This window comes from Mytilus edulis, chromosome 10 (assembly GCF_963676685.1).
Source record: "Mytilus edulis chromosome 10, xbMytEdul2.2, whole genome shotgun sequence".
NCBI classification, from domain to species: Eukaryota; Metazoa; Mollusca; class Bivalvia; order Mytilida; family Mytilidae; genus Mytilus; species Mytilus edulis.
The window spans coordinates 51,076,734-51,101,034 of NC_092353.1; the positions used below are offsets into that span (position 1 = coordinate 51,076,734).

A 24,301-nucleotide genomic window follows, 5' to 3' on the forward strand; every position below is an offset into this window, starting at 1 on the left:
GACCCAATTTTTAAAATAAGATATCATTAGGATAATTGTAGCCAAGTTTGGTTAATTTGTCTCAGTAGTTTCAGAGGAGAAGATGTTTGTAAAAAAGAACCAAAAATAAATGATTTGTTTTTGAAAATTGACTATAATGAGCATTAACTCCTAAATGGGTCAACTGAAAATGATGGTCATGGTGACCTATTTGTAGATCTTATTTGCTGAACAGTAATGCGGTTTACAGTTTGTCTCTATATATAATAATATTTAATAATTAGCATTTTACCACTATGTTCTATTTTTAGCCATGTCGACCATCTTAGTTGGTGGACAAGGTCATCAGACACATTCTTTTTAAAACAAGGTACCATAAGGATGATGTAGGCCAAGTTTTGTAAAAATTGGCCAAGTAGTTTTATAGGAGAAGATATTTGTAAAAGTTAACGACGACGGACGACGACGGACGCCAAGAGAATAGAAAAGTTCACTTGCTTCTTTTGGCCAGGTAAGCTTAAAATAGTATAAAATTGAAATATAAATAGCTCATCCATGCTATCATAACTCAAACAATCTAACAGAAGTATCTAAACCGCTAGGATTTTCTAGGATTCCAAAATGTTGGAAACAACAGTTCCTGAAATTATTATACGTAAGAAATAAATGAAATAAGTCATTCTTCATGGTCAATTCATTTTATTTAGATTTTGATGCCGCTAAAAGTTGACCACGTATCTCCAATCATGTATTTTCCATTAGTACTAATCCTGATAGATACTTTGTCATTTTTACTCATTTGTAAAACAGCACTCTGACTAGATGGCATGTATGTAGACATCCCTTCAGCTCCAGCATGATTTCTTGCTATAATCGTGTCATTCAGTATTAATTTTGTGTAGAAAGTCTTGCCAGTATAAGCAAGAACTGTCCAGGTGAAGTAGTAAAGTCCATCTACGCGTGCAGTGAAGACACCAGTCGACTTATCATATCCCCCTCCGATGTTGGTTGTAACTGTGTCGAACACAACTATAGCCCCGTTACCAATATTCTGCAAATCTTTGGAATTAGATACCAGAAAACCAACCTTTCCGGAACCTAATTAAAATAGTAATTTGGATCACAAATTCATTCAGCATTGTCAGAACAATGTACAAGGTAAGTCTGTTAAATTAATAAATGTAGCGATTACACCTAAATTCAGGAGTATCATTTGTTAATATTTTTTTTCTTTTTTGAATTCCAGGTAAATTTGATTCAAAGTGAGTAGTGTGATCTCCGCTAATTATTAGTACATGTAGGTTTGAATATAAAAACATAAGTTCGTGGCAGTACACAATATAGAGGTCAACAACAAATAATTGTCTATACGATAGGTCAATCTCGATCCTTCTAGAGAAGCTGTGAATTAATATAACGGAGACTATTACCAAAGTACGAAATTTAAATACATTTAAATAAAATCCTCCCCCAGCCCCTTTTTTAATATTTAAGAATTTGATATTGATATATTCAAACTTACTCGGAGTTGAAGGACTCTGGTTACAGTCACATTTTCCGTCATTATCTTCCACAAGTTTCAACTGGTACTGAATACTCTTCATAAGACTGGCATTCGTTCGACATGATTTGTGGCAGCTTCCGCCTGATGTCAAGATGGAGGTCAGTATTGCCGCAATGGCGATAGCATGAAAATAACTACAAAACAGTATTGTTTTATTTAAAAATATAGTATGTCTATAAGTTTGTCTTTAAAAGTTTCTGAAATTTGCTTACCCTCTGTTTGCATAGGTTCCAATAGCCAACTCTCAAAAACGTTTTGACATGCGGTCAATTACCAAAATGTGGTGCATTTGTTTGGTCATGTGTAATAAGGTAAAGAATATGTGATTCAAATATTTGATCTGAAAGGATATTATTTACCCCTTTTTTTAACGTCAATTGTTTTGTTTTTTATAAAAGTAGATGGCCTACAATGAAATAATTCATAAAAGAATATTAAAGATTAATATGATTTTATAATAAAAAAAATATATATAGCTCAAACTCTAAATCGATCGATACAAATATATAAAGCTTTGCCATGAAGTAAGCTCTAACTCTAAATCGATCGATAGAAATATATAAATCGTTGCCATGAAGTAAGCTTTAATTCTAAATCGATCGATATAAGTATACAAAAACTGCTGACGAGGCTGCTTGTTTGATGCATGCACATTTGGAATACCAACAAACTTCGTGCTTCGCCTTAAAAAGTTGATGTTAAGACGCATATAATAAACGACTCGACTCGAATAAGTTCGCCTTAAAAGTTGATAGTTAGGCGCATAAAATAAAAAGGAAGCCTTAACGTTTTTCTTCGTTAAGATGTTAAGAATACTAAAATAATTCTGTTTCATTTCTAAATATCGTTTATTTTATATCTTTGTTTATATCAATAACATAAAAAAGCATGCACTTGATCACGTTACAGGCTGTTATCGAACTTAATAATTTTACCTACTTCATTTTGAATCCTCAGTTTTGATGAATTAAAGCTTTTGTTGTTTGATTGTGTAATACACTCATTGAAAATGTGGTTCACCTGAAGACATTTTATATCATCATGATCATGCAATCCTAATATCAAAACAAATAATCTAAATCCATTTTTGGCAGAGTTTTTAAAAAAAACCCCAGCTGTTACCCTTTCACAGAATTTCAAGTCACGACAAATAACAAATATGATTTCTTCTACGCAATTTTTAAAATTTAATTTAATGCTAATTTAAATGCAAAAAATAACTATAATTGATATATTCACTTAGTTTAGTGGCTTGCTTCGTGAAGGGCATTGAAAATGAAGGGGGCTTTCCACGTTTAACAATACAATGTGGAAGACTGGCGTTATTTCAATAATGTATGTTTCTTGGGGTGTTGCCTCTAATTATATAGAACAACTCCTTTTATTAAAATTCATTAATAAATTTCAGTTTTTGATTTTGTATATAGTTTTGAATTTGTTTTTGTTAGATTAGTTCAATAACATAAGGTAAAGAGAATATTGCTCGATAAAAATCAAAATGAATTCTATAAAAAGCCCTTTACTACCAATGTTCCATTTTTTTAAAGCAGCCATTTATTATGTATCTCATAGGCCAGACTGCACAGTATCAGTACTTGATAAAATATAGTTCGTGGACATATAGGGGAAATGGTTAACCAATACAATAAGTTCTGAAGACAAGCCAATGGGGCTTGAGTGACATATCGTATATTTGGCTCGTTTTTAACACTCTGGTTAGAAAAAAAACCAACAACACCTAGTTTAACTTAACTTCCGAATAGCATTAAATAGATAATATATGAGATGGCATGACACATTTGATATAATAAAAATTCAAGTTTGTAATACATTTTTGCTGGTTTATTTTTAATTTGGTATACCATGATGCTGTCATGGCTAGATGATGTATAGTTTTCGGCCTTGTCATTCATCCTGAAAACTAGACTATACCATTTACAAAATAATTGTATTTCCATTTATGCTGACAATTATCCAATGATCAGTGAGAAAGTTATATTGAAAACTTTACATTTTTCTTTACTTTTTAAATAATTGTCAGTATCTCACAGTCATATGTTTCCCCCTTCCCGTAAATCGAAACCTTCTTAGGCGTGGGACTATACAACTCAATATATTTCTAGTGTTGCTCTTCTTCTTTAGCGTAAACAAATGTAGTCTAAGGATTTAAATACATGTAGTTTGAAAATCTAGTTACAATTTGCGATCATTCATCCGGTGGGGACTCAAATTTCTGTTTTGAACATGTCCAAAACAGGCTCATCGACAGTCGATGCACTAAGCGAGTTCCAAGAGTTGCTTACTCATTTATAGAAAAAGTTTTTTTGAAATTTAGTTTCTAGCAAATTGCCATGTTAACTAGGTCATAGCTTTGACCCCTACTATGCGATTCACTCATTTATAATAAAATGTCTGTGTTAGACATATATGTTGTGTGAGTATATGTGTATGTGTCACACATGATATTGTCAAGTCTCGATTTTTCTAGATATTTGAGGCGAAGTATACGTAATTAACTAGTCCACAGCTATTGTTTTTGATTTTACATGTGGATTATACTTGTAAAAATAGATCAGAATATAAAAATAAAAAAACAGGGTAACCGTGATTTTTTTTATATGGGAGATGATATCTGAGAACATGTATTTGCTAACTATTTGTATGGTTCTATTCAAATTACTTTGTGGTGGATCGTCAGTACCATAAGTAAAAGAATTCGTTTAAATGTCGATTTTTTTTCTCAGATTAGAATATATTTAAGGGTTATTTGTAACGACAATGTCTGACATGATTCTTGGGGCTAGAAAATAAACCTCTGTGTTTTTTTTTATTTTATTAATTCGTTGAAAATATCTCCTCCAAAGCTGGTCAGAGCAAAAACAAGTTTTGACCAGTATGGAAATGATATCAACAAAAGAACCTTTGTGAGCATGCTTCAAAGACTCATAACTGCTACAGATGTCATCTGATAAAATTTCAAGTGAATGTTATGAACATCTACTAAATATGTCTAAATATCTAAAAAGTTATAGTATTCAATATGAAAAAGGTTTTGCAAAAATATTTTCTTTCATTTTTGTTTTGGTTAAATGGATACAAATATAAGTGATACCAATACAGTAAGGCAGTTTTGTTGTGGTATGAAAAATTAGTATTTAACATTAACTGTTAATTCATGCAAATTTAGAAGTAAACAAATGAATGATGAATGAAGAACATGTACAATGAAATATACTTTTAGAAATCAATTAGGGCAGATAGGCTTTATAACTTTTGGTCTTTTTTTAACATTCTGAATGACAATTTACAATCATGATCAGTAGGCAGTACAGATGTTTAAAAATAAAGTGTAACAAAACAACTTGTAATCGTGTTGCTAGTAGCGCTAGTAGCATTGTGTGGTAAATTTGTGCTTTTTTAAAAATTCAAATTATGGACAAAAAATGTTTGGTTCAAATCTAAATAAAATGCTTTATCGCCCCCTTATACTTACATTGTACATAGAATGAATACCACTTTGACAATTCTTTGTACATAAAAGTTGTCTGTAAAATCTTTATTAAACAAAGAATGAATAGCATTACAATGAACTGAGCTTAAAGCAAAGCACTTTAATAATACACTTAGACAAATAGCTCAATCCAGTGATATACTTTGTACTACAGGACCTTTATGAACATCCTATCGGTCAAAACCATATACCAAAAACATGCCATATTACATGGTTTGATCAGAAGTTCTGAAAAAGACATTAATTTTATTGTCTTATTTTAATGGAATTTAAGTAAATAGACTTAAATTCAGTTATCGCTGGGGCCACTGACGGATTGTGTTTCTTGTTTTAGATTAACCTAACACGAGTGACGTTATATTCTGTGACGTAATGTAGTCCTTTTTAGAATTTCATCGCAGCAAGCAAGCTGTTTAAATTTCGTAAGCGGTAAAATTGAAATGGTAAAGAAGTGTTAGTATTGTATGGTTATATCCTGCCTCATGCTTCCAATGTTTATTAGAAATTATATAATCTATTGCCTTATGCTGCCAATGTTTATTAGAAGTAATCTTAGAAAGAATTCACTTTACCGATCGTCATTTTTAAACCATATTTCATCGTCATATTTCATAATGTTTATGGTAATTTTTAATTTCAAAGTTACATGTACAATACTATTTTATTTAATTTTCATTCTAAATTTAACGACCTTATTAAATGCTAAAACTATGTAGAATTTATATCCAAACCCCGTTCGTGAGCAAATAATGTCAATTCATCAAATGAAATTTATTAGTTATTTTAACTTGAAGACAAAAAAAATAGATATTTTTTTTAACCTATAATATTATAGTACTAAATACATGTAAGGACTTGATCCCTTAAAAAAAAACCCAACAACATTTAAACCAATAGATCGGAATTAACTGGTACCACCGTTGCTAAGAACGAGTTGTAGATATAAAAAAAGAAAATATTTTAATATGTCTCATGATATGATCCCATACTTGTGCTCATATAATATGTGTCATGTTATGTCCCATTGTAATGGGTCATCCACGTCGGTGGAAAGATAAACTGCACATGACTGTACCTGCATATTTGTCATCGAATTCATTAATGAAATTTTCATGAAAATATATAATAAGTTATTCACGGTCAAGAATATCTGTATTGTACAAATAATTAGGCTTAAGACAAGTTTAATTGAAACTTGAAAACGTTTCCTCCCCCAGGTCACCACCAGGCCAGTAGTCAGCACTTCGGTGTTGACATAAGTAAAAAATATATGGTCAATCTAAAAAACAAAATAATTAAAGTATGAAATTTTCGAAATATTAGGATTTTCTCATCCCAGACATAGATGACCTTATCCGTATTTAGCACAACTTTTTGGAATTTTGAATCCCCAATGCTTTTCAACTTTGTACTTGTTTAGCTTTGTATTTTGTTTTATCTGAACGTCACTAATGAGTCTTATGTAGACCCAACGCACTTCTGGCGTATACAATTATAAGCCTGGTACCTTGATTACTAATTTACGGACAAGAAGCTTATATATTATCGCATCTCACTTTCAAACAAGGAACATATATTAAAGAAATTGAAGAAGTTATACTATAATTGATGAATGCTATACAAAAATTGTTAAAAAAATAGAACATGTTTCTGCCTAAACAATTAATATATGTAACAATTAAGTTATTCAAGACAATTTGCAGAGCCGGAATGAAGTTTCGATATTTGTGATCTTAGCGACATCTTAAATTACAAATATATGAGCTCATATTTTGACTCCGAGTTCAACAGTATTTGATATTACTTCTTAATGTTGCGTGCTGTTTGGATAAGCAGCTAATACCAAATTTACATTTTGGTTTAAACCGGCAAGGGTTCGAAGCAATGGTCCTCTTTTCTGGTTATAATTAATGAGTTCTCAACTAAAATTTGTAATTCTCATATGGTAAAAGAGAATTTTTTTGACAATTTTTGAACTTTTAAGGTAAAATTATGTTGTATTCTACTAAATATTTCAATGTCCAGAGAAAATGTTACGGCCATGTTCCATATTTGGAATATTTCTACTATATTGCATTTGTTTTAGTATCAACATATGCTCATTTTACAAAAATCATACTGATTCATTTATTTCTATGAATAGTAGATGCTGCATTATAGATTTTATTGGTTCTCAAAGATTATGGATGCTCTCTCGATTAATTAATAACTTTTGTAGTTGTGAAATTGTTTTGTATAAGAAGCACTTCTTATTTCTGTATATAGCATATTTTAAAAAAGTGTCTCCGGATAATGAAGAACAAAATTAAAATTGCATCTTCACCTGTGATAGATGCTGATGTAATTCTTTTAATTTCATATTGAATACCTCAACGATTAGATTCTGGCTTCCAAATATTTTTAGATGCTGGCATCCCATCACATTGGCATGATGACATCATATCAGTTTGGATACTAGTATGCCAAAATATTTGGATTCTGGCATCCCAAAATATCCGGATGCTGGCATTCCAAAATATCCGGATGCTTGCATCCCAAAAGATCTGGATGCTGGCATCCCAATATATCTGGATGCTGGCTTCCTACTATATCTGGATGCTGGCATTCCACTATATCTGGATGCTGGCATCCTAAATTATGCGGATGATGGCATCCCATAATATCCAGATGCTGGCATACCAAAAGATGGGGATTCTGGTATCACAACCATTCAGACAGTCCCTTTTTCATTATGTCATACGAATTTAAATGCTGCTTCCTAATCAATTTGATTTTAGTATTAATCCACCAATATAACACCCTGTACATTTCCTAAGGTTATGAAGTGTGTTGAATGCATATTAAAACAATCCAGAAAAATACTAATGAATGCCCGGAAGATGATATTTTTTTTCTTGGTTCATGTCCAGTGGCCAGTTTAGTGCATATTGAGAATATGAAATCATGGGTCAGACTGTGAAAGGTATACTTGACCAACATACTGAATTTGATTTGTAAAGTGCTAGTTCACCATGTGAATGTGATGTCAACAATTTGATATTTATAAATCTATGTCAATGTACTAAGTTTCCAATAATTGGTAAATTTTGGTGTTATTGTTCTGACTTTGGTTACCATTATGTAAAACATGTATACATGTTATTGACTATTGTAGTCTCGAGACAATACATTTATATATGATGACATACAATTTTCAAGTCTGATATGCTCATGTTTCGAATGTTCATAGAATAATTGTTTTGAAAATAAGCTTAATGCAATAGCCTACAGAATTGAAATCAAGTTTAGTAGTTCCCAAGGCTTTCGGAAATCAACTAGAAATTCTTTTTTACTGAACTAGATTCTTTTTTGACAGGATAATCACACATATGATTTGGAAAAAAAAAAATACTGCTCATGTTGTAAGGCATATTATCAATCAAATGAATTTTATTAAACCAATTTTTACTGGTCTTTGCCCAATGACCACCAACCTTGGGAATGTCTGATTAAGTAAGTCATCCAGGACATACACTCTACAAAACAGATTGGTGACTGTACCTTTATGAAGATGCTAAATATGAGGTGCATTCAATGTATAAAGTAAGGAGATTAAAATCATTTGTTTCCCGCACTATTGCCTGTATACAATAAAACATGTACCACAATGCTATATTTAAAAAAAATGTATTATCGATACTGGTGCAGTGTCTTTGATCTGTACGTACTGGATATTGTCAGTATCTCTGGACTTGCTGTATACATCGTCCAATGTGTCAGTACATCATGTCAGCATCTTCTAGTATTGGAGTCTTTCCTTTCATTAACAAAACTTACATTTTCTTTATTACAATCATTATTAAACTTGTATTTTTTTCTGTATTTTATTTATTCAATATTTGTTAATCATTTAATCAAATCAGTCACACGAACTGGAACTTTCTAACTTTCTTTTATCATTTATTCCTAGTAATCTGAAATCAGCTGGAATCACAAATGATCTGGTGCTGTTTGAATGTTTCGTCGTCTGATTTTAACCTGTGCAATAACTATAAAGTGTTACGATACATTAATACACAACACATGAATAGTAACCAGAAAGGTATAGCCACTTCATCACAATTGCTGAAACGAGAAATATTATATGAAAGATTATCGACAAGAAATTTTTGTTAAAACATCACAACACTAGGGAACAGAAAGTAAATATTCATGTACAATGTATGATGTCATACTAATGTAGTTTTAAATTAAATTAAATTTAAAGATTGCTTTCTAGCTCACTCGTGGTTTATGAATAAAAATAATACTTACACACCCCCTTCCCCACGAGAAACGCATTATTATTTGTAGAAAACCTTCATTTTAACCTCTTTTTCTTTTTTTTTTAACAAAACTCATACCGCATAGTCATATATGAATCAGAGTGAATGTAAAATTTGAAATACTATGTTTTAAAAGAAAGAATGATATGCATTGCTTCTTTAAAAAACCAGTATTTCTTCTTTAAAAAAACAGTATTTCAAATTTTACATTCACTCTGATTCATATATGACTATGCGGTATGAGTCTTGTTCATTGTTAAAGGCCCTATGCTGACCTTTAATTGTAAACTGCTTAGTGCTTTATTATTTGGTTCGGTGGAGAGTTGTCTCATTGTAAGCAATGAATCATACCATTACTCAGAGATTACTCGGACTTCAAACAACTGGTTTGCAAGGCAAGCTAGGCCCATGAGCGTAGGACTTCAGAGTAATCTCTGACGGGCACAAGTCAACTGGTTTTAGACCATTGCAAAAAAGAGGCAAACAACACATTAAATTTTTAGACCGAAAATTAAATCAAGTTTTTCGTACTTTATATTTCTTGACCTCAAAGGCTTCTTATCAGTGATGCAATGTAATGGTTTTCCTATAGGTCGTAGAGCTAGGGGTAAACATATTAATTTTGTGGACCTGATATTTTTACTGGCAATGGCCATATGGATGGTGATTACTCGTCTCGGTTCCAAGGGTTCACGTCGATCATATTTGTGTCAAAACAATTCAAATCACGCATTACGTCATGATTTTGTACACAGTCATTGGACAAAATGAGTTCCCAGTCAAAAAAAATCTTATCATTTCAACTAAAATCGATATTTTTCAAAAAAATAATTCAAAGTAACTGTGTGAGCAATTTTCATAATATAGATACCAAAATATGTAGAAATGTCGGAAGTTTTATTATTTATAAAACCATGTCCGCCGATTTTAAACATTATTTTTAGATAACGTCATGCGGGTGTTATTTGCCGCAATAAGCACAGAAAAAAGTGCAAGCGCTTTCAGTATTAAACATTAGAAAAACTAATAAATAAGAGAATATTAAAAGGGTTATCTGTTTTCATTACTTTTCAAAAATTATTAACATCGGTAAAAGTGATTCTTAAGAATTGATTTATTACTATGTTTACAGTCTCTGCATGAATCTCTACGCATGATGGTATATCACATCTAACGTCATAATGTCCCTGACGTCATTAAATGAAGTGTTGGGAGGAAAACAACAAACGGATTTTTGTTGTTGTATGAATTTTTTGCATTACACAAAATTATGCATTGCCATTGGAGTATATGCATAGAAATGCGGCCAAAACTATCAAGCAAAACTTGTAGGATTACTGCATTCGGATATTTTGCAATGTCTGCACTCCTACGGTTCTGGATGCCAGCATCCAGTTTTTTCGGTATGCCAGCATCCCAAAATAACGGGATACCAGCATCCCAATATGAAGGGATGTCAGCATCCCAATAAAACGGGATGCCAGCATCCAATAAAATCGGGATATATAGGATATTCAGCATCCAAAAAAATTAAAAAATATTAAAAAAAAGTAAAATGCAAAACTAGCATCCCAGTAAAAGTAAGATGCTCCAGTACATTATTATTTTAACAACAGCATCTACATAAAATTTTAATACTGGAAGCATAAAATCAAACAGACAGCATACGTACTATAAAAAGATGCCACCTTATGCAAAATATGAAAGCAATTAAAAAATTGAGAAATAATTTGTCAAACTATTCAAAATTAGCATCTTTTCATTGAACTATGCTATTTCCTAGTTATTTCACGGAATGTATGAAAAAAAACTGTACATGAGAATTTGAAATTTTAGTTGAGAACCCATTAACTGTAAATCAAACATTTTAACACAAAAAATACTTCCATGGGGGAATGCCTTTTTTGGTTTATAGTAGACCTGTTTTCTTATTTTGTTAAAACATCTCAATATATTACTAGAATATTGCATTTAATGTTGTAACACAAACAGTCACTGAAACTGGAAATAACGTGTGATTGTGCCATCAAAATATTATGTACTGCAATGTACGCCAACATGTGTAGGATTCAGTTATATATCGAAATTGGAAACGTATACCTCGTGAGAACAAAATGATGTATGCAATTAAATACGAATCTAAATATCTGCTCTCCCATATATTACTGAAAATTACAAAGGTATTATAAGGACACGTTTTGTCTATAATTGTAAACTAAATATTCTGTTAAGTTTATTGCAAGAGATAAGAATGCTAATGGCCTATCGTAAAGTATTGAAGTTTTGACAAGTTCAAAATTGTTATTGATTTCATAAAACCCATCAAACAAATGGAAAAAACGGTTAAATGCCTGAATTGGTAAAGGCATTTCCTTATGTTGAAAGTGTTGGATTAAACCTTATCTAGATAAACCTTTCACTTGTATGATATTCGCAGAAAATTTCATTTTATTGACAACAGTGTGTGAAGAAAGAAAACATAAATTACAGATAAAAATGGCAAAAATATTAAGATGACAAACAAAATCAGTACCTAGAAACTATAATTCAAGATTATCATGTACTTTTTTGTGAAGTTGATAAAGAATATTAATCATCAAGGTCTTGTTATCTTTTGATGAACTTTCATAGAGAAAAGACGAGATGTTCTTAGACATAACCCTGGTTTATCAACGTTCTGTTGATACATTCGTTTAAAAAGTCTGATTAGCAGTTTCAGGCTTTTGAATACCAAATAACAATATGTAAACAAGAGAAGAAATTCAAGGAAGAGTATCTTTTTAAGAAGATGAAGATAAAGGGGTCTGTTCCTAGGTGAGAAAAATAAATTACAGTTTATTATCATAATTAATGTCGATAATGAGTGGTGATATGCATAGTCCAGGTTCCTGTACAAATTGTGACTTGGATTGATAATTGTCGCATTGGCACTCATACCGCAATAAGATTTAAAATTGTTATGAAAACTAAACATTATGACGTTACAATTTCAATAACAATTCGGCCTGATCAGAGTTAATAACGCTTATTGATCATGTTGATTATTAGAAAGTCCTTATATTTAATACCTATCGAAGCCAAATATAAAGTACAATGATTACTGGTCAGTCTATTATAAAAGTAGATCACAATATGAAGTGCATGAACATAACGAAAGGAAAAAGGAGTATATTTCGCAATCTGTCCATTATCTATCATGCTTTCAGCACTTGTTTACGCTTAAGTGGTTTCTTCTTATCTTAGTTTAAAAACACATAAAAACACATTCTAACATCTACCAGAGACAGCAAAAAGTGAGAAAGCTAATTATTGTCACTACTGTTAAAGTTTATATGAACGTTAAAAGATCTGTTTTTCGTAGACGTTATAATTATGTTTCATAATTAACTTAACAATTACAAGACACGTTATGTAATAGAAAAGATGAAAAATTCATAAAAGGACAAATATAAAATGTTTAGGAGAACATCTATAATATCTTTAGGGACTAGCCTTTTTAACGCGCTTTCTGACAGTAAATAGTAATGTTCTCAAACTTAATGCACACCGTCGAAGCTGATTTAAGTTCCACAAGCGATAATACTTGATGTTTACCAATGGCGAAGTATCTAATTCACTTAAGGTGGTAGACCTTGGTTCAGGGAGATAACTCTTTAAATCAGTTAAGCGTTTGTAAAAGTCAAGTTCATCGATGTATTTTAAGCATTTACCTGAAACAGATTGAAATTAATCTATGTAACCTAGAAGCTTAAAATATATTTTTGAAAATGGTTGACACAAACGTACTGATCATTTTAAGAGTTATTTCCCTTAATCTAGGTCTACCTCCTTAAATCATGCCCTATAAAGCGGAAATATAACCTCAAAATTATTCATTATCACACCAATGTTTTACTTGGTTTGTACCGCCCTGACACATCTAATGCCCAAAGCATATACTGGCTTAAGGATTATTTGAGAAACACGACTGGTGCCGTAAGTGGCGCAGGGTCGTTTAACCTTCCCAGAGCACCTTATATCATGATCAGTTTTTTGGTGGGGTTTGTGTTGCTTAGTCTTTTGTTTTCTATGTTGTGTGTTGTGTACTTTTATTTGTCGATTTGTGTTTTTCTGTTTTAGCCATTGCGTTTGCAGCTCATTTCCGATTTATGAGTTTGAATGTCCTTTTGGTATCTCCCCCCCCTCTTTTGGGTAACGCGAATGTATGACCTGTATTATTTCGCTTATAAAATTATAAACAAAAATACGGTAAAGACATCGCACATATTTGATATCAATTACTCATGCAATTTGCACATTCGTCTTATCAATTTAGATTAACTAGATATGTTCCATAAAAGCAAGCTCTTTAATTTAATATACACAGAGGAAAATCGTGCACGTACAGTATAAAGCATTTGAAGAAATAATTAAACTGTAATAATAATTCTAAATCATTCTTCATAGTATCGTAAGTATGTTATTAATTGTTCGATAATTATAGACTCCGCCTATCTGACACATTTTTTATTTACCTTTTTCAATCAATATGCAATATAATGTTAGTAGAACTGACATAAATATATATAGCTGTTTATCTGAAAATTTCTATGATAAAAGGAATAATAAATTTCATTAATAAAGTGTAAACATTAGATGTAAATTACCAATGAAAGCTGGTATAAGCAGAAGAGGAAACCAAAGTGAAAAGCTGAAAATATAAAATTATGTAATCAAAGAACTATTTCTTACGTATATTCCTATTAAGAACGATGTTTTACCAGATTAGGTAAGTTTTTAGCCATAATATTATTAATTATTGTATCAAATTATCAATTTGTGTACCTTATCATCATGTTGAGAGGAAATGGAGAGGAAATAGTCTTTGAACAGAAACTTATTATTGTGCCTTCAATTATAGTCCAATGTTACCATGTAACTTCTTAAGTGTATAGTATAACAGGGAAATTTCTAAAATACAGACTGCTTGATTAAAATGAAGTTTAAAACATGATCGGTTCCATAATCGGCCCAATTATTATCTTTAGACTGCAATACTGTCGAGAGACATAAGCCGAAGGTCTGATATTGGTCGAAACACAATATTAAAAAAATATTTAAAATTAGTTTATTATATAATTCTAATTAAGGTTCTACGTTGGTGGAACAACAAGCTGTGCAATAATAAAAAAAAAAGAAAATATCAAATAAAGATGATCACAAACTCGGCTAATCTTGCAAAAGAGTTTGTTAGCCCTGTTGCTTATATGCGGTTTTTTTATGTGCAACATGTGTCAGTTATTGGTTTGTATTTGATAAGTCATTTCTATTATTTGGGGATTTACATGTCAGTGCTGTGCAAAAATTAGAATTTGATTATATCGAATAGTGAACACAGCAGCCACATGAGACTTATATATAGTGTGCATCAATGGGCATTACGTACAGATATATTAATGATCTTTGACTTTACATTCCATTGTTACCAAGACACCTTTAAATAAAAAAAACATATATCTACTAGCTCGTGTCAATGTATGTTTCATTGTCGTTTGCGTTTTGTTGCTCTCCATTGTTACTGATGTTTCGTTGTTTTCCTCTTATAGTTCATCTGTTTCTCTCGGTTTTATTTGTAACCCGAATTTGTTTTCTCTCAATCAATTAATGACATTTGAAAAATAATATATAACTATAATATATCTTTATGTACCTTTTTGTAAAAATCTGGATAACACCCATTAAAGGGGCAGTATCTGTCGAATTCATGTACACCGATTGAAGTCAAATTCTCATATTTGAATTATAACATAAATTTACTTAAACATATATCCAAATTACAACTATCTCCGAATACTGCCGATCCTGACGATCACATTACCAATATAAACATACACATGAAGTAGCTGTCGAATAGCCCCGAGTACTTTCATATCTGTTCCGAGTGTCTTTTCGTTTGTAGGATGTACAAGTACCCGTCAACGTCCACTTGTATTTTTGTCCATCTGATGAGTTAAGCCTTTTTCAACTGATTTTTATAGTTCGTTCTTATGTTGTACTGTTCTACCACTATCCCCGGTTAGGGGGAGGGTTGGGATCCCGCTAACATGTTTAACCCCGCCACACTATTTATGTATGTGCCTGTCCCAAGCCAGGAGCATGTAGTTCAGTGAATGTCGTTTGGTTTTGTGTTACATATTTGTTTTTCGTTCATTTTATTTACATAAGGCCGATTTTTTCTCTCGTTTGAATTGTTTTACATTGTCATATCGGGGCCTTTTATAGCTGACTATGCGGTATGGGCCTTGCTCATTGTTGAAGACCGTACGGTGACCTATAGTTGTTAATGTCTGTGTCATTTTGGTCTCTTGTGGACAGTTGTCGCATTGGCAATCATACCACATCTTCTTTATTATACATGAATATAAATATAAATAGATTGCGACCTCGTTTAATTGAATTTTTAAAGGTCTGTTTGATTTCTTGTTATAGGTAAAAAAAAAATTAGGTCAGTTAAAGTTTTACTTGTAAAAGAATATTTTTTTTTATCGAATCAGTCAACTAAATTGTTCACAGCTAATTAATGGGTTAAAATAGTAAAATCACAAAAATATTGATCTCCGAGGGAAATTCAAAATGGAAAGTCCCTAGTCAAATGGTAAAATCAAATGACAAAACACATCAAACGAATGGACAACAACTGTCATATTCCTGACCTGGTACAAACATTTTCAAATGTAGAAAATGGTAGATAGAACCTGGTTTTATAGCGCTAAACCTCTCACTTGTATGACAGTTGCATCAATTTCCATTATATTTACAACGATGCGTGAACAAAACTGTGTCACAATCTCAAAACAATCAAATATTTAACAAAAACACCCCAAAAGCATGTATCAAATTTAAAAACCACATGCATTGCATCGCGTGTTTGACGTCACAAAATGTTATAACATAACATTAACGGTACCAATATTCCTGCACGAAATGCGCATTTCGACAATACTTGCCTCTTCAGTGATGCTCGTAGTCAAAATATTTAAAATCCAAAGCTTATATAAAAGAAGAAGAGCTATAATCCAAAAGGTCCAAAAAGTAAAGCCAAATCCGTTACAGTAATCAGAGCTTTGCATGAGGAAGATGCATTCCTTAATTTATTATAATTTATAACATTTTGTAACATCAAATATTAATAACACAAAAACATCCGTATTTTTATGCAAGTACCGAAGTACTGGCTACTAGGCTGGTGATACCCTCGGGGACTAAAAGTCCACCACCAGAGACATCGACCCAGTGGTAGTAATAACGTTAACGGTACCAATTTCCGACATCAGATGCGCATGTTAACGTCACATATGAAGAAATATAAAATAATTTTGCCGTTCAATGTTTTTTAAAACAAAATTATAATTTCACATGAGGAATGGTTGTATACAGGATTAAACGACAACAACAATAAAAACCAAGGAGTAACAAATCAAAGTATGTTAGAATAAGTTTCAGAAACAGACAGAGATTTAAAATTATCCAGAAGTTTTTAAGAAATTTTAAAGAATCCACATATGATTAATACCCCTACTCAAGTAAAATAATTTTGTCATTCAAAGTCTTTTCATCTTTATAATAGAACAATAACATAATTACATATAATAGAACAATAACACATTGTTGGGATCTTTGGAAGTACAGAGTCCCGTTATATGAACTCTAAAGAAACACAAACAGTCGCACATACAAAACACACCCAAGTTGAAGGTCACATGAATACGGATTTAATGAGGTCGAATTATGCACTTGTATTGGAATAATTCATCAGCGATATTTCTCGGCTTATTGTGACAAAATTGATTCAAATTACCTGTTAAAACGTGTTTTCTTTATTTTACATTTTTACCAATGATTGAACCAAACGAAATCATATTTTTTTTTATATCTCGTAGCTATTGTCACTTTAAAAAAAGAATCTACCCTCAATAATTCTCCTATTTCAATGTTTTGTATACCATAATACAACGAAAACTACTGCGAATTCAGAATTTATTGCGTGCATTTATTATTGCAGGTTATGAGGAATTGCGGATATCTATTGCAGATTCGGGAAAATATTCATAAAATAGAGAAATAGAGAATGGAAATGGGGAATATGTCAAAAGAGAAAACAATCCGACCAAAGAGTAAACAAACATAGATATATTTATAAGAAACCAGAATGCGAGTTCCTTCGTTTGTATAATCATTAAAAACTATGAAATTCATTATATTGTTGCAAATGCAAACCAGGCCAAATGTGCTTCTTCGCCTTTGATACAGAAATAGTTATCAAAGGTACCAGGATTATAATTTAGTACGCCAGACGCGCGTTTCGTCTGCATAAGACTCATCAGTGACGCTCATATCAAAATATTTATAAAGCCAAACAAGTACAAAGTTGAAGAGCATTGAGGATCCAAAATTCCAAAAAGTTGTGCCAAATACGGCTAAGGTAATCTATGCCTTACATATGTCATTAAATACTTTTAATTTTTTTTTATCTGATATCAGATAACCATTATAAAATAAAAAAATAATTAAAAAAAAAATTATGTATATCTATTCGCAAAGATATAGGTTTATTCTTACATTTAATCTTAATGATGCCATACATTAATTGTTCAATTTCTGTGACTTCATAGATCTTTCATTTAACATATGTTATCGATTGATAAATCGTTCAGCATATCATGCCATTCATTTGTTCCTCCCTTGACAATCATGCAATTGAGAGAAAAACAACAAACACACAAAGCAGAACAGACACATGCGTGACTATCTTAATTTCTTACCAGTGCGTTTCTTGGTAGGACAAACTTACTGTTACACATCTCTTTCAATGTTAAATACAGAAATTAACAACGTTACATCAGAAGTATTTTTTTTAGCTTAAACAAAAGTTTAACAGACAACAATGTCTTTGTCTTAAGTGGCAAACAGTATAACACTTTGATTACATGTATGTTAATAGTAATGGCAACATGTATAGCTCTTTGTTTGCAACTTTTCTGTGTATGTTAGGTTTTATAAACCCATCTACAAATAAAAACGTCAAAATACAAAAAAAAACATGATGCCTAAGACAAGAATCTCTTTAGAACACAAGATATGTATATTTTTGTTTCAACCAAGATGCGAAATTACTACCACCTCTTTTTATATGTTTTTCAAGAATTTAAATAATGTCATGTGTCCACCTGTTTTTGGTGGGTTTGGTATTTTTCTCTTGTTAAGTTTTTTTCTATACTTTTTTTGGGGTCTTTTTACTAAAAAATTGAAATTTTGAAATAATAAGGCTTGTCTACCTCAGGAATAGATTACCTTAGCTGTATTTGGCAAACTTTTAGGAATTTTGATCCTCAATGCTCTTCAACTTTGTACTGTATTTAGCCTTTTGAACTTTTATACTTTTATAGATTCGAGCGTAACTGATTAGTCTTTTGTAGACGAAACGCGCGTTTTGCGTAAATTCGAAACTAAATCCTGGTGTCTATGATGAGTTTATTTCTTTTATTATTGCCCAGTTTTTGTCAGTATATTTCCGACGTTTGAATTTGGATATATCTGTCTCACCAATTTCCTTTATTTAACAGGTACACTAAACATAATTAATTGGCAAGCATGGACACGAATTATAAATTCGATCATTTTTGAATTTTAATTTCTGATGCAGGCATGCCATTTAGTCAAAACAGTTTTCATTTATAGTGAAATTAAGAAGTGTGCGTTAAAAAACCGTAATATACATTTTGCTCAAACCAAGCCCAACAAGCAAAAACGATTTTCTGTACAGCATATACTTATTATTTTCAAAACAGTGGATCATGGTATGATTACCCTTTCGAAGTTCTTGATATAACCCCAAGTTTTGGTAGTGTTAAAACGTTTACTATGCATGAAGAGGACCTTTTTTTCTTTTCGTTGATTCTTAATTTATTTTACAAAGTTATTGCCACAAGAAACAGGTCAGACAATATATTTTCAAACGATATATAAGCGAACAAAAGTGTTGAATAATACAACAAGAGAAGTTTATTCAAACGTGCCTGACAGGAAAACAGTTTAAGGTCGACTCTGTTAAAGTTTCTTTTTATTATTTCGCCCTCTACCCATCGTTTTATCAATCATTGACAGAAAAGAAAACCACAGCTGGTGTCGAAGATAAAATCTTTAAGTTCAACGATCATTTTAACACTTTGTACTTAAGGCATACATAATTCTTTTGAGACATATCATAAAAACAAACGATTCATTGCTCCTAACAATAAACAATCTGAAAGAAGATAAATTTCTTTGACCTTTCAAAGAAATATTGGATTTCTTAGTAACATGTTTTCTAAAGCAATTCTGAGTACAAAGTTTGAAACTATAATCAAATCAAAACGTATTTCTATCCACGAACTTCTTATTATCCTTTTTCCGAATGGATTAAGGCAGTGAGGTCGTTGATACAAATCAGAATTAAGAGAAACTGTATGGGTATATCAATGCCCATGCTACGTCAATCTTTAAAGACCCTAATGTTTCAAAACACTTATCCTACCTTCATGACAAATATGTTGTTGTCCCCGCAGATAAACCCCCAAACAACATCGTTTTTGTATGTAAAACACATTACATTAACTGCTTGATAAACGAATTAGACAAATGTTAGATATTGACAATTTACTTGAAAACCCAACATATACCCTCACGACACTTACCAAAGAGAAAATCCTGGATAATCATAGGTCTGTTTTATGTTCCTTTGGTAATTCAACCAAAGATTATGAACTGGATCTTCCATCACAGTAATGGACACCTAAACTGTATAAATGTCCTCACAAACAACGGTCTATTGCTGGGTCTTCCAAGTGCTCCAAGAAACCTCTTTCTGAATTATTAACATATATTTCATCAGCAGTCAAAGACGGGCTTCAAAGTTATTGTGAAACTGCCTATTCTAGAGGTGGCGTGAATCAGATGTTGATACTGAAAAATTCCAAAGATCTTTTAGAGTATATAAAATCTAACTCTCTTTCATCTAGTCTTAAAACATTTGACTTTTCTACACTTTATACTAGTATTCCACATTTCAAACTAAAAGACAAATTGAAAGAGTTGGTATTGCTTTGTTTCATAAAAAAGAATGGCGAACGAAGATACAAGTATCTTGTTCTGGGAAGAGATAAATTCTTCTTTGTGAAAGATCACTCTGATTCAAACACAAAATTCTCTGAAACTGACATTATCAAAATGCTTGATTTCTTGATTGACAATATATTTGTTACGTTCGGAGGACGTGATTTTCAACAGACTTTTGGCATTCCAATGGGAACGAATTGAGCCCCTCTTCTTGCCGACTTGTTTCTTTATTGTTATGAGGGGCCGACTTCATACAGGAACTTCTTAGGAAGAAAGATAAGAAGTTAGCAATATCCTTTAACTCTACTTTCCGCTATATAGATGATGTTCTTTCACTAAATAATTCAAAATTTGGTGACTGTGTCGAATGCATCTATCCCATTGAACTAGAGATAAAGGATACAACAGATACAGTTAATTCGGCCTCATATCTTGACTGACATCTAGAAATTGACAATGAGGGTCGATTGAAAACAAAACTTTACGACAAAAGAGATGATTTCAGCTTTCCAATTGTGAACTTTCCATTTCTATGTAGCAACATCATTCCAGCAGCACCTGCATACGGTGTATGTATCTCCCAATTGATACGATATTCCTGTGCTTGTATTTCCTATCATGATTTTCTTGATAGAGGGTTGTTGCTCACAAAGAAGCTATTAAATCAAGAGTTCCAAATGGTGACGTTGGAATCATCTCTTCGTAAATGTATGGACGCCATCACAAGTTGGTTGACCGTTATGGAATAACCGTTTCAAAAATGATATCGGATATGTTCCTTACGTCGTAACTATGATATCGGATATGTTCCATACGTCGTAACTACAATTCCCTTCCCTTTCATGAACGTGACCTACCGAATTAGACTATTGACCGGATTTGTTATAACATAAGCAACACGACGGGTGCCACATGTGGAGCAGGATCTGCTTACCCTTCAGGAACACCTGAGATCACCCCTAGTTTTTGGTGGGGTTCGTGTTGTTTATTCTTTAGTTTTCTATGTTGTGTCATGTTAACTATTGTTTGTCTGTTTGTCCTTTTCATTTTTAGCCATGGTGTTGTCAGTTTATTTTCGATTTATGAGTTTGACTGTCCCTCTGGTATTTTTCGTCATTCTCTTATTTCTGAATATATTTTATTCTTTCGACGATATTTCTGACATATATATAAAGAATTCATATACATGTACAATGGGAGAATTAAGAGAAGTTGCGAAAGCTTATACGAGGATGTCAATGGGCATTCCCAATTTACCTCTTTGAATATATTGCTTTTGCTGACTAAATTAGGTATATTTGGTTAGGTCTGTAAATTTAGGACTGACATTTATTGAAATTATTCCCACTTTTATGTATGTGTTTACATTCTTAAGTTTCATTATATGATATGAATGCCTACATAATTATTGAGATCGTTTTTATCGAAATTAATACATGTCAATAATGGTATGGGAAAATTTTATTTACTAACGACGATTTTGAATACATTTTGTACGTTGATGTATGTCATTTTGCTACACTTCTAGTCTATTCATATTATTTCCATGATAGCATAGACTTTAATATGTTGAGGACTATAGTTTCCACTCTGAATCAAATAGATTTGGCTTGTTTAATTTTCTCTAAATTTTGACAACACATATACATTGACCTCTTCACAAAAGTAAACAAAAATCAAGAAATTTGAATTAGACAGTTTCAAGGAATAACTTCATTCGAAATATAGCAGTTTGGCAAACACTAATTTTATCATATACAATTTTGATTTCTTTATATTATTAATATGTGATTGCAAATTTCAGCCGAAGTTTAAACATGTAGTTCCCTAAGGTGTTATGTACCCCTTGAAAGTTATTATTAGAAATAGGAAGATGGTGTATGAGTGCCAATGAGACAAATCTCCATCTAAGTAACAATTTATAAAAGTAAACCATTGTAGGTTAAAGTACGGCCTTCAAAACGGAGCCTTGGCTCGCACCGAAAAGCAAGCTATAAAGGGCCCCAACAATATTAGCATTTAAACGGGAAAACCAACAGTATAATCTATATGAGAACGAGATACGAGAAACAGTCCTGAACCACATAAACAAACGAACACCATTGAACATCAGATTCCTGACTAAGGACAGGTATACACAATTGCAGCGGGATTAAACGTGTTAATGGTATCAAACCTTATCCCTTTTTTGAAACAATAGTATAACATCACAACATAGAAAGACACACTATAAAATATCAATTTGAAGGCTTAACTAAATAAAAAAAACGTAGTAACACAACATTTACACACAACGAACGAATACATTTGATCTGTGATACAATGCAAGTACATATGTAAGAAAAAAAGGGGTGAATAATTAAGGTAGTTAGTTTAGTTGAAGTACATGTATTTTCAACACATAAGTTTATTTATATTTTAAATTAAATATCAATGACTGAATATCAACAGTGATTTATTGTTTTCTGTTTGAAATGTCTATAAGAAGGATTCAGTCGCATAATGTCCCTAATATAAAGCGTCTATAATGTTCACGACTTTCGTTAAATTTGATATCTAATATGTTTTTTAAAGTTCTTGGTTTAGATATAGTTTCTTACACATTTAATCTATTGTGGAATATGTTACCCAAACAATGCACTTTCTGTACTGTATATGCAAAGAAGTATGATGTATAAAAAACGTATTATGTAGAATTACATCGCAGTTTTATTTGTTTTCTCAACTTTAAGTAAGTTCTTACAAACCTTGCCTTTTGAGTGCATTTTACATAATATATCTACAGAACTTTTTCAGTACTTCCATTCGTACATGAAGATGAAGGCTATTGAATAATAAATTTATTTTTTGTTAATAAGGCACCATTTTTGAAATCAGTTGAAGGCCATGGCGGAAATTATTATCGAGATTCTATAAATCAAGACAGAAAAACATTTCAAAAATGACATCTTTATGACATGTGCTGTTGATGTATATTCAAGAGATTGTCTTTTTTGTTTGCGGGTGAATATATAAAAATTAATATAAAGATAATATCATTTTAGGGTGACTGTAACTCATTTTTCTCAAAGTAATTAATAAAACAAATAAAGAATGCAGGGACTAATTAAAACATCGGGAGCATATACTGATTTCTACGTTATATCATTGATGTGTTTAGTTTTACAGCAGAATATTGAAATTTAAAGCACATTAATTCACAAATGTGATGTATGAAAATATTGAAGTACCTTCTGCGTATTTGTGTCGATACTAAAGTGCATACATTAAAGAACGTTATTCCGTTACTTTACTTGCCATAGTATCCATTTGAAACAGATAACATCACCAACACTATTTGATGGACACATTTAAACCAGGAGAACTATTATGGCAATACTTTTAATCGCTTGGAAGGACTTTATTGTGTCAAACCGACGCTGACAATCAAACTATTTAAACAACATAAGAAATTTACTATTGAAATAAAAAAGGGAAAAATTAACAAATCTATTAGAAAAAAAAGACATAACCTTTAGATATCAGAATATAAAACAGAACAGAGAGTTTAAAAAACATAGAGGCCACTCTTCACGAATCACTGCCTGAAGAAGAAAAAAAACCCAAATGACTACATTATAAAGTGAAATACTACCAAACCTACGACATTATACTAAGCATAACAATATTTCCTAGTATTTAGGGCTATAAAGATACAAGTAAATTTAATTACTCCTCCAAACGAGGATACCGCCAATGGTGTTTGGTAATTACAAAACTGCGGCTCTTGTGTCCCCATATTCGAACAAAGGCCTAAAATTAATTGTTATA

General features: G+C 31.6%; 1 protein-coding gene across 1 annotated transcript; it reads right to left on the bottom strand.

The window, feature by feature from the left end:
* Positions 1–658: 658 nt before the first annotated feature.
* Positions 659–2,592, bottom strand: LOC139492479 (complement C1q tumor necrosis factor-related protein 3-like). The gene is made up of 3 exons (XM_071280657.1): positions 2,483–2,592; positions 1,502–1,677; positions 659–1,077 (listed from the first exon to the last, which is right to left on the bottom strand). Exons 1-3 carry the CDS (start codon positions 2,485–2,487, stop codon positions 683–685), a joined length of 576 nt encoding a protein of 191 aa, XP_071136758.1. The 5' UTR covers positions 2,488–2,592; the 3' UTR covers positions 659–682.
* Positions 2,593–24,301: the final 21,709 nt, after the last annotated feature.

What these genes read in the sequence shown, in the direction of transcription:
- LOC139492479 (XM_071280657.1), bottom strand. An exon ending in CCAGAGTCCTTCAACTCCGA is followed by an intron (nt 1,078 to 1,501) that starts GTAAGTTTGAAT and finishes TATTTTAATTAG; the next exon opens with GTTCCGGAAAGGTTGGTTTT.